This window comes from Lolium rigidum, chromosome 3, assembly GCF_022539505.1.
Source record: "Lolium rigidum isolate FL_2022 chromosome 3, APGP_CSIRO_Lrig_0.1, whole genome shotgun sequence".
NCBI lineage: Eukaryota > Viridiplantae > Streptophyta > Magnoliopsida > Poales > Poaceae > Lolium > Lolium rigidum.
Genome location: NC_061510.1, coordinates 297919574 through 297935338, shown reverse-complemented (window position 1 = coordinate 297935338; position 15765 = coordinate 297919574). Strand labels below are relative to the sequence as shown.

Sequence of the window (15765 nt, the reverse complement as noted above, 5' to 3'; positions counted from 1 at the left end):
TCATCATGTTGTAACCCGCTAGGTTTGAACTCTCCTACATTTTTAATAGCATTTTGTGTTTTCTCAAAAAAAAAAAAACTTGCCAAATACCTATTGTAGTTTCTATACAGCCAAGATGGAATCTCTCTAGTTATGTAAACTCTCATGAGTTTAATTTAAAGCATTTCAGTATAGTCCCAATAGCAATGCTTGAAAACAAATGATCCCAAAAAATGAAGAGAGAAAAATGATCTCCAATGTTCATTTCAAAAACCTGAATATAAGAAATCAAATTACAACTGTAGACAGATGTGACCTATCTGTCAGAATTGAACTAACAAACACAACATATTTTACAGAAAATGTAAACAATTATGTTGTACCGTTGGTGTCATAGTCATGCTATTATGTGGCACATTTGTTTAAATGGAAATATGACTGAACACAAAGAAGCACACGAACTGACAGGTTCCTCGCCTTGCAGGAGGCATCACACCGCCCCAACACTGGACAGCTTGGATGCAGCCTGAGGGGTTTCTGAAACTATTATTTTCTTCAAAGCTGAATTGGGCTTGTTCACTGAACTTGAATGGACTGAGCGGATAATGCATTTATTCTGCAACATATTCTGTGTTAGTTGAACTTGATTCAACTCAATGATGGATTCCTTCTCACAAATTGGTCCATCTGTCGCCACATATTTCACAGTAGATTCAGTTTCGCTTGGATCAATCCTTTTGAGAAACAGAATCTTTGGTCTCTTAGGATGCTTTTTTGCTGCAGTTTCCCACATTTCTACTGTTTTGTTGCTGACCATATAATCAAGAGCAACTTCCTCCAGACGACCATGGTATTCTATCTTGATGCCTGAAAGATCAACAAGATCTTTACAGAGCAGCTGAACTGAGACAAGAAAGGGCAGGGCTCCTTCTCTGATTGTAGGGAGGACGGGTATTTGCACAACAAGACATAGGCGTCGCAGGCTTGGGAAATCTCCACTTTTTATGCTGAAGCTCCTAAGGTCCGCTTCAACCAGTTTAAGGTACAGCAAGTACTGCAACTTACACAGGTTTGACAGATCACTCCCCGTTAGATTAGTTGATGAAAGGCACAACTCCGTGAGGCCACATAGGGACGTGACAAACTGAGGCAATAGGCTCAGCCTGCCCCGCAGTTTCAGTGAGCTAAGATAACAATATTCCTCTATAGAACTCAGGAGGTCTCCCGAAGAGTTTCCAAAATCAAGTGACAGAGAATGAACACCTGCCGTGTCCATACCATCCTGAGCAAACTTCTGAACCGCCTTTGAAATATGAGGCAAGCTCTCGTTGTCTGTACCAGTGGCTTCAAACCATATCTTAACCTTTTTCAATTCTTTCATATGAGCCATCAGTTGTAGAAAACCAGGGTTTTCATCTGCAACAAATCCTGCAAGAGTCTTCAACTTACTTTTTTTTGGCAGGACCTTCTCTAGTTCGCTCATTTTCAAGTCATTTTTCCCAAGCTTAAACTTTCCAAACAGGTGAGCTAAGTGAGGCAACCCAATGACTTCTACTGGCAACAAATCTATCTTTGTCTTCCTCAGGTCCAGTGTCTCTAAGCAGTGTAACTTGTCAATTTTCTTTGGAAGGCTGCTGATAGTGCCCCCAAGGCTCAAATATTTTAGATACCACAGCTTGTGTATATCCTCGAGCTGATCATCCACCAAATCATTGCATTCTTCCAGATCCAACACTCGCAGTAGCTCACACCTGCAAAACTCGGAAGCAGCGTCTCCCGCATTCCCAAAGATCGTCAGAGATCGGGCACGGAATTTCTTGCTGCCAGCTGTATCATCACTTGCTGAACTTGTATGCTGGTTCATGCCCAAGGTGCTGTCACTTGCAGGGTTCTCGATGAACAGGTGACGAAAATTACTTCGATTTTGATCATGAAGAGAAGTGATGAAGTTATCAGACATGGACTTGTGCAGCATGAACTCGTGCATAATACCATGAGTTTTGCATGTCTTCACCTTAGAATTGTTGCTAGCATCGATCGGCCGAACGATATTCCGGTCAATAAGTTCCTTGAAGTTTTCATCTGCTACCTCCAGGTCACTGCGTTTGTACTGACATCGTACATAACCTTCGGCTAACCATCGCCTGATTAAAGTACTCCTCCTGATTGGACGACCATTTGGGAACACACTTGTGTATAGTAATGAGGTCCTGAGAGGATAGCCAGAAAGACTGCAATAGCTATTTAAAAGAACCTGTTGAAGTTTTCTGAAGTCTGCCTCTTTCTCCATATGATGCCCGAGGCTGCGGCAAACTTGCGCGCAGTGACTTCCTGTGAGCTCAGTCTCGCCTAGCAAAAACTTAGCCACACTAACAAGAGCAAGTGGAAGGCCATCACACTTCTCCACAATTGCGGTTGAACCCCGCTCTAATTCAGGCGAACATCCTCGAAAGAATACCTTCTTCATTAGCAAAACCTTAGAGAGTTCCGCATCAAGAATGTTCATCTTGTAAATAAAACCATCACCTGAGCTGCAAGCATTAGCTACTGATTGAAGAGCCGTGGTTACTACGATTCTGCTTTTTGTTTCCCTATGGAAGATGGATTTTATGGCATCCCAATGTTGCTTGTTGATGTCATCAATTACAATTAAACATCTACAAAAAAAATGACAAAGAGTAAGTTATTATATCTGTCGACTAGAATCAATTGACTGCCAATTCAATAATCTGCTATATGCAGGTAAAACATGCATAATCGCTCAAACTTACATAGAATCTTCAACTATTGATAGGTACATATATAACAAGGGATGTGCATGTGATGATGTGACACTGTTTATGAAAGCACAGAGCTAGATTTCTATGTGTGGTATTGTAACCTACAGAAATATGCTGTTTGCACCTTTTTTAGATGGTCAGCTCTTGAATTGTAATCAATTAGTAGAAGTAAGCCTGCAGGACAGGTAAGCAACATAGATTAATGTGGGAAATTGGTTTGAATTGCTGACTAGCAGCTAAGTTCCTGAGTACTCCCTCTGTTTATAAATATAAGATGTTTTAAACACTTCTAAGTGAACTAGATACACAGTGAATGAACCTACACACTAAAAGTAGACGAGATATATACCAAAATAGATGAATCTACTAAACGGTAAGACGTCTTATATTAGTGAATGGAGGGAGTACATCATAAAACAACTGGTGACTACTTAGAATTAGCGCCTATTTTCACAACAATCATCAAAACCTCTCTCTTAGAGGATCTTGAATAAAGCACGAACAAACTTTATACTCCGGTAATAAGGTGTAACCGCCACGAAAATGTGGCGTTAATTTGCGGGATGTGCAAAGTAACTTAGTGAAGTAAAGCATAAGATTCTCACTCTGTAGTCTGCAGAAAATCGTTGATGGAATTTTGGACCTGAGGCACATCATCCGCGTGCAATTGCCGGAGTATCGCCGTCAGAAGTCCCCCGGCGTCCTTGTGCTCCGACGACGCAGCCCAGGCACGGCAAGGGAATCTCCCGACCACACTAGAGCAATCATACACTGCCCTCGCGAGCGTCGTCTTCCCCGAGCCGCCGAACCCCACGATGGATATGACACCCAACTTCCCCGGCTCGCTATCTAGCAGCAGCTCGACAAGCTCCTGCTTTGGTTTGTCGATGCCCACAGGGTCATTCTCGGCCGTGTCCGCTGTCGCCGGAGAAGCTGCCCCGGCGGAGGATCTGCAGCCGTTGACATCGTAGTTGACCCTTCGCTCCTGCGCGTCCTTCAACCTCTTTTTGAGCTTCCGGATCTCCGCCGCGAACCGGGATCTGGTGCTAGCAACCGCCTTCTTCAGGCGGTGGAGGACCGATGATTCCCCGTCGCAAGCGACGCAGGGCAGGAACCGATCCAAGCAGTCCTCGATGTCATGCGCCAGATCACGCATCTCTTCCATGGACATGACCTGAGGCCGCGACGCGCTCGGATCCACCAGGTGACTGTCCCTTGCAATTGAGATCATCTCAAGCTCGGTCTGGATGAAACGGATGTCATCCTTGAGGCCCTTTGACAGCTTGTGCTTCTCGCTCAGCAGCGTGACGAGCTTCAGTACGACCTCCTTCGTCAGAGCGCTCGCCAAGGCAGCCTCCATACCGCCTCCCAGAGAAAGGCTCGAGCGCACCTTATGCTGGTGCTCGGCTGCTCGCCCTCACCGACGACAGCGAGCGAACCAGCGACTGGGATCGGGACAGGGCCGGGATGGAAGAAAGCAGCCTACTCGGGATGCGCGGGCGCGACGTGGATGACGGGCATGGGCGCGGACTGCGCACGCGCGTCGACCGCTGCAGCGGTGGTGACGAGAAGGAGGACGGCGGCGATATGGAGTTGCTTCATCGCCATGGTTGCCACTCCCCCTGATTAGAGCGAAGAAGCTGATTAGTCAACTCTGATGATAAGTCTTGGTTCGGTAGTGACCGGAAACCCAAAGACGACGAATCTCTCTTCATGACTTCATATTCTTCATATTGAAAGTATTTCAAAATTATATTTCGAAGTATTAAAATATTCTAAAAACATTGATAGTTCACTACTACCTCTGTACAGGTTTAGAGGGCAATTAGCATTTCGAGAAAGAAAATTTAACTATAAAGTTAATCAACAAAATATAAGATATATGCCATAAAAATTATACTATTGGATTCATATTCAAAAGAAGTTTTCGATAATAAAAAAATTCTGATATATATCTTATATTTTATTAATCAAATTAGTTGTCAAAGTTTTTCACAAAATATGTAATAGCCTTGTAAACCGTTTTAGGGGGAGTACAAACATGTAAAATCTCAATGTAAAATACTTATATTTTAGACTACGAAATATCAAGAATTTTGCATTGAGATTTCGTTTGTCTATGGTATATAGAATTTTTGCCAAAAGAGACCACCTGCCCCAATTCACTGACAAAAAGGACCACCTGTGACTGAAATTGGCAAAAAGGACCACCTGCTGGGTGACGGCAGGGCCCCCAGCCGACACGTGGCGCTTGCCGCCAGGGGCTGTGGCGGTAGGGCCCGCCGCCGCACCAGGTGGCGGCACGTTAGCCGCCCTAAGTCGTCGTCCGGCCGCCGTTTGTGCTGGTGGGCCATGCCGCCCCTGCGTCCGGCGACAGCACGACGTGGAGGCTGCCTCCACTCCATCCGGCGGCAGGGCCCGTATATGCATAGTCCGTATATGCACCATTCCTTAATCTAATTAGAAGTTCATCATTCATACGATACGCACATAAAATCATAGTCTATATATTTCGCATGTTGTATACATAAAACAGAGCGGACTAAACGGCACATTCAATTAGCTAATATGTCGTAATCATGTTGCATGTCCTAATATTTCCTAATTAGGACATGTTGCATGTCCTAATATATCATAATCACGGTCAACATAATCACATTCTCTCTAACTACACGATGCTACAAGATTCTTGCATGTTCAAATAAACTACTCTATAATAATTATAGCCATGCCATACTACACGCGCTAATGACATTCTAAAGCTAATTACAACAAATATTAATGAGAAAATTACAACATGCATGATACACATACCTTGATCTGTCTTCTCAGCTAAATTAGATCCTGCACCCTACACTAAATGCGAAGAACGGAGAGTCAGTTACAATGACTCAATTGTTGAGGAATCATGTTGAAAGAACAACATTCTGTGTCATAAATATCGTATATAGACATTTTTCATGTATATCCGGACGACGCTTTTGATTCCATTATGAAAGTACGCTGTACTGGACTTGCACCCCTAGTTACGCAGAAGTGCAAGCACAGAAGCGGATGACCGGACCTTACCAACATACTCCAAAAGTATTAGTTTAGTGAGTTCAGATCGAGAGCCTAGAGCATGAGAGAGTGAGCTGATAATCAGAGGCAAAGCATGACAGAGTGAGTGAGTGATACCGCGCAGAGTGAGTGAGTGAGTGAGTGAGTCATACCGCACAGAGCTGAGAATGTGAGCTTACAAAGAACGGTCTGACACGCTGCAATATTTTACGGACGAGAACACTACAAAGGAAAACAATTTTTTTGACAAATCACTTCGTCATGTTAAGGCCAATTTTCGTCAAGGATTACTTCGCGGTGACAAAATTTGATCGTCATGGGGTTCGTCAAGGAAGCTCCGTCATAAAATATCGGGGGTGACGGTATGCATTTTTTCGTCAACGTCAAATGTTTGATGGTGACGACTTGCAAATTCATCAACATCAAAGGTTCATTGTTGACAGACAGGTTTGTCACGAAAAATTGCAACTTTCGTCAATATCTAAATCTTGGGAAGTTTCTGATTGGTCCAAAAAAGCATACGTGGCCTTACATGTGGGTCCATTTGGCTTCTGACAACATGGGTCCGACGGCGCTGACATGGATATCTGTCATGTGGGACCACTAGTAGGAAAACCCTTATAGGCAAAGCTTAGTTCTGTGGCGCACCAAAATAAATGCGCCACAGAAAGATTTTTTGTGGCGCACGAGGAAGAATGCGCCACAAAAATAAGCTATTTTTGTGGCGCACTACCGTGCCGTGCGCCACTGAAATTATGTGGGGCCCACATCCTGCCACCACCAATAATTAGTGTAGGTATTTCGTGGCGCACATGACTTGCCGCGCCACGTAAATAAGTGTTCCGTGGCGCACCCGCTCCGGTGCGCCACGAAGTAGTTGATTCCGTGGCGCACTTGTGCTTGTGCGCCACGAAGTAGTTGATTCCGTGGCGCACTTGTGCTGGTGCGCCACGGAACTAGCGCCTTCTATAACCACCCGTACCCCTCCCCCCGCCCGTACTTCTTCCTCCTCTACCCCTCTTCCTCTCCCTCGCGCGCCGCCGCCCGTACTTCTTCCTCCTCCACCCCTCTTCCTCTCCCTCGCGCGCCGCCGCCCGTACTTCCTCGTCCACCCCTCTTCCTCTCCCTCGCGCGCCGCCGCCTTCCATGGTGAGCGTGGCCGTCGTCGTTGCCGCCGCCGCCTCCTTCCTCCGCGAGGGCCGCATGCCGCCACGCTCCACCCATCCCCGCCACCAGCAGCACAAGCCGCCGCGGCGTGGAGGAGGAGGGGCGGCCGCCGCATGGAGGAGGAGGGGCCGGCTCCGCGTCAAGGAGGAGGAGCCGCCGCCCCTGCCATCATCGTCGACCTCCTCGTCCACCCCTACCCGGCCCCTCCCTCTTCCTCTACCCGGCCGCTCCTCCAACGAAGCATCGTCGGTGAGCTCCACCTCTCCCCTCCCCTCCCTCTTCCTCTCCCGTGCGGGCACAAAGTGCTCGACGAAATTACTTTGTCGGATTGAGTGATATGGCTACCGCTTGTTTGCTCTCCAAATTACCAAGTGATATGGCTATCTGCTTGTTTGCTCTCCAAATTACTTTGTCGGATTTAAATGTCCTCCGGATCATTTGCAATAGTCCGGTGCACTCGTTAATTATGCATTTCATTTATCTCGGTTAGTTTAACTTGATTGATTAGATAAATGAGATGAACTCGCTGAGCAAGTAATGATCTCATGGATGGACTGGATGTAGCTAGAGGGTTGCCAATCATTGATTGGGTACCCTAGCTCATGCCGAGCCCTATTGGGTTATGATGCAAGTGGCTTAGTGAATGTTCCTATGGGTTTGAGGTAGCCCCGACAGCCTTTATGTTGTCCAAGGGTGGCTCCCCTTTATCGTGGCTGTTGTTGTGACTCTCTCATGCTATCTCGGTTGATCCATGACTAGATTACCAGTAGCTTTTGTCTGTTGAAAACAAAATAGACATTTAAATGTCTATATTCGATGGTATAACTAGTCGTGTGGTGCTAGGTGAGTTTGGATGGCTAGTTAGGGATTAATCCATGTTGGATTTCTCTCGGTAGTGTCACCATACCGACATACCAATGTTCCCTTGGTGATTTCCTTCCGGCTGATCTTCGGCTTGCTTCCACCAAATGGCTTAGTAGCCGGATGATGATTCAAACTCGGGTATTCTACCCATTTTGGCCCGGCAAGCATGTGGTGACTCACCGGCTCGTGTGTGTCGTTGGGCATGCACACTCGCCCGGTGAGCTGTTTGGCTGTGTGTGTGTAGCCTGGCTTGGGACTTGGGTTGACTCCAATATTAAAAATGTCTCCCAAATATGGAGACAAACATTTTAACATTACCCCAATGATCTTCAAATGTTTTGCATGCTCTGTTAGGCCTTAATTGATGCCTTATGATCCAAATTACTATATTATTGGATTGAGTGATATGGCTATCGCTTGTTTGCTCTCCAAATTACCAAGTGATGAATATATAATCCCTTTGGAGCATCTGCCCCATGCTATATATGTGTATTTGACCATGCTTATGATGGATTTCTTTTAAGGACTCTAGCTAGATTAGAGGGCAAAAAGTTGCTGCTTTGTTTCCTATGATAATGGATCATAAAATGTTTCCCTTTGTCCCCTGGTTGCCTCCTTAATTGATGCCTTATGATCCAAATTACTATATTATTGGATTGAGTGATATGGCTACTTGCTTGTTTGCTCTCCAAATTACCAAGTGATGAATATATAATCCCTTTGGAGCATCCGCCCCATGCTATATATGTGTATTTGACCATGCTTATGATGGATTTCTTTTAAGGACTCTAGCTAGATTAGAGGGGAAAAAGTTGCTGCTTTGTTGCCTATGATAATGGATCATAAAATGTTTCCCTTTGTCCCCTGGTTGCCTCCTTAATTGATGCCTTATGATCCAAATTACTATATTATTGGATTGAGTGATATGGCTACTGCTTGTTTGCTCTCCAAATTACCAAGTGATGAATATATAATCATCCCTTTGGAGCATCTGCCCCATGCTATATATATGTGTATTTGACCATGCTTATGATGGATTTCTTTTAAGGACTCTAGCTAGATTAGAGGGGAAAAAGTTGCTGCTTTGTTGCCTATGATAATGGATCATCAAATGTTTCCCTTTTTCCCTGGTTGCCTCCTTAATTGATGCCTTATGATCCAAATGACCCAAGTCCCTTGCATGATCCCATTTGTCCCTAATGTTGCTTAAGATGAATGAATTCCCTCTAATCACCATTTGGAGATCAAGACTAGTTCTTGATTTCCATTAGCTAGACTCCAATATTAAAAATGTCTCCCAAATATGGAGACAAACATTTTAACATTACCCCAAGTGATTTACTTGTCGATGATTAGATGGTTGGTCGATCACTCGTACACTCGGGGGTGGAGCAAGTGAGGCTTGGTGTGATGGCACAAATATCAATATCTTGTGCATCCTACCTGGCCACACTTACTCCATCCCTGGATGTTAATATTTGTTTCGACCAACAAAGTATGAGGCATTCCATTTAGTTGATACCACTTGGCTCTTTCTTCCATTTTAGTGCCGATGATTAGAATGTTCGGTCAATCGTACACTCGGGGTGTCGCTAGTGAGCCTGGTGTGATGGCACAAATATCAATCTCTTGTGCATCCTACCTGGCCTCACTAACGCCATCCCGGTATGTTCATATTTGTTTCGACCAACAAAGTATGAGGCATTCCATTTAGTTCATACTAGCTACTTCTTAATTGCATTGGCCTTTCTTCCATTTTAGTGCCGATGATTAGAATGTTTGGTCACCTATACGCCGCAATATACTTTGTAGACGAGCCCCCCTTTCCCTGGCCGCCGTTCCGTGAACGAGTCCTTGATGAGACAACAACGCCGACATGCCTCTCCGGCGCAGCACCACTTTTCTTCTCTCGCCGTCCAGTACGTGAACGAGTCCTTAATGCCAAGACGGTGCCAGCCTCCCTAGCATCATGCCGACCCCTGTTGTCGCGCTTCGAGGCCGTGTCGATCATGCGCCTGCACTCTTCGCCTTCTTGCCCGGTGAACGAATAGACTAATCGTTGGAATAAGGAAGCCGATGACGGCCGATCGCAATTTAATCTTGCGACCGGCTGTCATCGGTTTCCTTATTCCAACGATCAGCCTATTGGTTCACCGAGCAAGAAGGCGAACAGTGCAGGGCGCGGGACACACGGCTTGAAGCGCGGCAACACGGCCCGGCATAATGCTGGGCAGGCCGGCACGGTCTTTGCATCAAGGACTCGTTCACTGGACAGCGAGGGACCGGCGTGGTTCTGCGCCGGAGATGCGGATCGGCGTTGTTGTGTCGTCAAGCACCCGTTGACGGAACGCCGACCGGGGAAAGGGGGCCCTTCCGCAAAGTATTTGTGTTGACCAACAATGTATGAGGCACATATTCTATTTTGTCATTCCATTTGCTTTGAGATTTTCAAAATGCCGATGATTAAAATGTTTGGTCACCGTACACTCGGGGTGGCGTAAGTGAGCTCGGTAAGATAGCACAAATATCAATCTCTTGTGCATCCTACCCGGCCTCGCTTACACCATCCCTAAATGTTAATATTTGTGTTGACCAACAATGTATGAGGCACTTATTCCATTTTGTCATTCCATTTGCTTTGAGATTTTCAAAATGCCGATGATTAAAATGCTTGGTCACCGTACACTCGGGGCGGTGTTAGTGAGCCTCGTGTGATTGCACAAATATCAATCTCTTGTGCATCCTACCTGGCTCGCTAACTCCGTCCCGGAATGTTAATATTTGTTTCGACCAATAAAGTATGAGGCCCTTGTCATTCCATTTGCTTTGGTATTTTCAAAATGTCGATGATTAAAATGTTGGTCATCGTACACTTGGGGGTGGCGTAAGTGAGCCTGGTAAGATAGCACAAATATCAATCTCTTGTGCATCGGACTTGGTCTCACTTACGCCATCCCTAAATGTTAATATTTGTGTTGACCAACAATGTATGAGGCACTTATTCCATTTTGTCATTCCATTTGCTTTGACATTTTCAAAATGCCGATGATTAAAATGTTTGGTCACCGTACACTCGGGGCGGCGTAAGTGAGCTCTGGTAAGATAGCACAAATATCAATCTCTTGTGCATCGGACTTGGTCTCACTTACACCGTCCCCGAATGTTAATATTTGTGTTGACCAACAATGTATGAGGCATTTATTCCATTTCTCTTGTGCATCGGACTTGTTGGTCTCAGTTTCTTCCATTTTCATCATAGTAGGAACTGGATGGAAGGACCCCGATGCAAGCGAGCCTGGTGGGTAGAGATGACGGAGCAAAGGAGGAACCGGATGAAGACTACTTTGTATCTCGAAATTGTGAATTTTGTATGAATTAAGAGTTGTATGCAAAACATTTGACACTTGCCACTATATATGTATCTCGATCGGGCTCTAAGTAATGTGATGATGATGTCTATGTTATATCCGTGCAATGTACATGATATTTATATTATATCTGAATGTTGCTGTATATAACTCTGTGTATCCGTATTGTGTATCCGTATTGCTGTGTATAAACCGCATATGTATAGCGAGCAGCACAAAATCGTGTATAATACAAGCAAATTCCGTGGCGCACTAAGAAGCAATTCGTGGCGCACGCTTTTCGTGGCGCACCTAAGAACAAGTGCGCCACGAAACCTTAATTCTGCGGCGCATGGGCAGGTGCGCCACAGAAACCTTATTTTTGTGGCGACGTTTCTGTGGCGCACCTCCCATGCGCCACAGAATCCATTTTTGGTGCGCCACTGATGAGGCTTTTCCTACTAGTGGACCGGCATGGTGCTGACTGGTGGGACCCACAAAATATTATGATAAGCTGGACCCACAATATTCTGACCGGTGGGATCCACAAAATTCAGACAAGTGGGACCAGGTTGTTGCCGACATATGGGTCCCAATAATGCTGACTCGGTGGGACCCACAAATTCCGACAAGTGGGACCAGAAATTGGTGCCACGTGGTTTCATTTAATAGTGACGTTGTGACATTTTCCGTCACCTTTTGAATTTGACAAAATTTGAGAGCATTTGAATTATTTGCGAAATTTGGGAAACAAAAAAACTAGAGAAATATCAAAAAATAGACAATAAATATCATGCATAAATGGTGGCACAACAAGTATATATGTCTCTCACAGACCGAAAGATTCATAAGAAAAATTACAATTGGAACACAAAGAAATTAAAAGACCTATGATTAATAATGTTGTAGGACGGTGGTGCAATAGATTAGTTGCCCTGGGATTGAGACATGGATGGTGGCTGGGATGTCCTCAAGAGCAAATTAAGCACGGCATCCATTTCTGTCAGCCTCTTTTCATAAGCCAGAGTCTTTTCTTCTTGGGCTTTCTTCACAGCTTCAAGTTCTTCGTCCTGCTTCTTCCTGATCTCTTGAAATTTTTGATCTTGTTCTTGCAGTCTTGCTTGCATCTCACTGTGGTACGTTTCAGCTGCCTGTATGGAGTTCTGCTCTTGATCTGCCAGTCTTTGTTGTAGCTCTCGGATGCGTGTAGCCGAGACGGAAGACTTCCTGGAACTTGTTGCGACGCCCAATCTTGGTAGGAATGTGTTCGTTGCGGGTGGTGGATGGGCTTTTCTCGCTCGTAACTAGCTGAACAATTTGCAAATCAGTCAAATCAGGTTCATCTTCATTGCGTGGCGCCGCTTTTTTGCCACCATTTGATCCTGCATAAAGATTACAATCATTGCATGGACAACATACAAAACTGGATTATATTATATTGTGCTAATAAGAAATATTTCTTACATATGCACTTTTTGCTTCAAGCACTCATAATGTTATCCTTGTTAGTGTGTGTGATTCTAAAAAATTCAATTAGAGAGGTTTCTTCTTCCTGTCGCTTAGCCTTCTCGCTTGAAAAAATGTAGAATGCACATTACCATTGTACATTGTGTATGATGAAGTATGAAGCTGTATTGGGAAATTCAGAACACTTACTAGATGTTCCCGATGAGCAACATAGCTTCGAGATCCGAGTGGTATGGAACTGTTTCACGACTTCTCTCGTTCTTTCCATTTATTACACACAGATCCCTATGTTCAAGTACATGCATTTTATTTATCCAGATCGGATAAATGTAAGAATTCGAGTAGTTGTTATTGAAAGGAATAACGTTTATGTACCTGGTACTTCTCATCAAACCATCTTTTCACCAGTTCTTTCCAGCTTTTCTCTTCTACATGATCTGGCTTCTTGAGATATGCTTGCTCCAGTGTGAGATTTTTAATTTTCGGCCAATACTCCTTTTTAAGCCTATATCGGAACTACCGAATACTAACTTGCAGCATATCAGTGCACACATCTTGAGCCACCTCATCATTTTTGTCCATACTAAACTTTCCCTGCAAAATAGTGATGCATTAATCAGTAGATTCTTAGATAGTTGATCATGTAGCATACTAATTAGGTTAAACCAAGATTGTACAGGACTCACCGCTATCGTACTTATAGCATGAGGAATGACATGTCTGAGAGTTACATCTTTCTTGTACTCGTGTCCGAGTGTGTTGCAAGCGGCATTTTTTGACGGATGTGAATACCAACCTCATTGCTCAGCTTTGCTCGATTGGACATAATCCTTGGGTCTCCCGACACCACCGAGTGAATTCAATTGGCATCTTATTGCCACCATTTCTTCTTGTGTACTCATGTAGTCCATGGCCCATGGTACGTCCGTGTCCACCTCTCTTTCTCTTACTACCGCCGAGATGTTGTCAATGTCTCCGAAATAAGAGATATGAAATGATTCTCTTTTATATGAAAATATGCGGTACGAGTGTTTAGTTTTTACAAACTTTCATACCTTGCCGCTCAAAGTTTACAATTTGATTGTCCTCGGGAGATGAGGTGCTGCCTCCAGATGTCATGATCTGGTTAGGTGAGGGTGCTCCTTCAGTGTTCTGACCAGCAGTGGCCGTCGGCTCATCAGATGACCCGGCTTCAGGTTCAGTTGTTGCCATTGATCTTGTTGCAATGTTGGATGGTGCAACTTCAGGTATTGATCGCTTCTTCGTGCAACTATTGCAGAAGAAGCAACTATCTGCAAGCAAAGTAGAGGCTACATTAGTAGGAAACATTTAGCATGTACGTATTTCCTATCATAGTTCAGACATAGTTCCACAGACCTGAGCTGAAGTTTTGCCGACAGTGCGCTGATCCTCATCTGAATGAAGATCATCATCACCAGTAGCTATCTCTTCTGGATTCGGTTCATACGAAGGGTCCTCTTCGACCTCCGTCTCTTCGCAGTCTGTGTCCTTTAGATTGTTACTAGTTCCTATTTGTACCCCACCATACACTAATGTACGTGCAAAACCGGAGAAATCTTTCGAAATTTGTGGCCGGGTCCATATCTTTCAGCGAATTTTTTTCCATGCGTACTACATTTTCTTGCATTTGTTTCTCCTTGGCAAGCTCATATGCCGGCTTGACGGGGTTTTGTGTCTCCGCTGAAATAATCGGAAGAGCAGAGCGTGAACAAAACATAAGAGGGGGCCAATTCCGATACAGATTCAGATATGTGCGGATAGAAGTTCAGATATGTGCTGATAGAAGTTCAGATATGTGCTGATAGAAGTTCAGATATGTGCTGAAATAGACTGATGAAACAAAGTACATGATTAAAAAAACTTCATTACATTGTTAAGACGTGCATTGCACGTGCAAACTAACTAGTTCCATAGAAAACAGCAAACAATTGTTCTAGATCAAACTCTGCTTCCCTCTGAAACTGAGGAATAAAAGTCCGAAGCAATGTCGTTGTTCACTGTAGCTCGTCAGGCTGTTTTCGGCAACGGCTGGAATTAGTTCAGTTAAGTGTTTCGGCAAACAATTGTCTATGCAAAATATTGTACAGCTGCGGGATGGCAAAGATTGTATAGCACGGCATGATTGTCTCTGGAATAAAAACGATAAACCCTATACGTATGATGTCGGGATTGGATCTATCAAATATGCAAGATCTAGATATAGGTCAAACGGGCGTGGTAGACATGTAAAACCGATCTGTCGATCTAACCATCCGAAAAACACAACAACAAGCCGATCACCGACAGATTTACCTTGGCGTTTCTTCGAGCTGGGCGCCTTCTTCGGCGTGTGTGCGCGATTTTCCTTCCCCCCGACGTTTCGACGACTGCCGGCCATGGCGACCACCGGCCGGGGAGATAGATGCGAGATGGAAGAACGTCCGGCGAAGACACCGGATCGGGGTGAGCACGAGAGGATGAGGTCGGGGGGTGGGGAGTTAAGATGCTCGTAAATCATGGGGGGAGGCACGACGTATATAAGGGAGGGCGAAATATTTGATAGGTGGCGTGCGCGGGAGGAGTGGAGGGAACGAAAAATTTGGGCGTTTTGGCAGCCGTCGTACTACAATATGGAGGGAACAAGGTTTTGCCGTGGAAGAAAAGATATTACTCGAAAATGGAACTCGTACATGTATATTTTAATTAAAAAATACCAGAACATGAATGGGACGCATGAAAAAAATCTAAATTTGGCACCCTCCTTTCGTTCGAAAACCCCACTTTCGACACATGAATGGAACATGAATGGGCCATTCCCCCCTCTTTTCGTCCGAAAACCCCTTTTTCGACACATCTCCACCATGGGGACACCATGCCACCAACTCCAAAAAATCAAAACCCATAGCAACCAAGGTTTTATATCACAATGTGCACAAGGGTGCCAAATCTTGCCCCAATCAATGGTGGTTTGGTCAGTTTTTGGCCATTCCCCCCTCTTTTTGTCCGAAAACCCCTCTTTCGACACATCTACACCATGGGGACACCATGCCACCAACTCAAAAAAATCAAAACCCATAGCAACCAATATTTCATATCACAAT

General features: G+C 44.7%; 1 protein-coding gene across 1 annotated transcript; it reads right to left on the bottom strand.

Moving 5' to 3' along the window:
* Window positions 1-207: 207 nt before the first annotated feature.
* Window positions 208-4284, bottom strand: LOC124703599 (disease resistance protein RGA4-like). Its single transcript, XM_047235821.1, has 2 exons — window positions 3365-4284; window positions 208-2636 (listed from the first exon to the last, which is right to left on the bottom strand). The coding sequence occupies exons 1-2, from the start codon at window positions 4117-4119 to the stop codon at window positions 470-472; spliced, it is 2922 nt and encodes a 973-aa protein (XP_047091777.1). The 5' UTR covers window positions 4120-4284; the 3' UTR covers window positions 208-469.
* Window positions 4285-15765: the final 11481 nt, after the last annotated feature.

Excerpts from the sequence above, each read along its gene's own strand:
- LOC124703599 (XM_047235821.1), bottom strand. The coding sequence starts at position 4,119 with ATGGAGGCTGCCTTGGCGAGCGCTCTGACGAAGGAGGTCGTACTGAAG. Across the intron at positions 2,637-3,364 it reads GATTTTCTGCAGACTACAGA|ATGTTTAATTGTAATTGATG; the intron begins GTGAGAATCTTA and ends TTTTTTTTGTAG.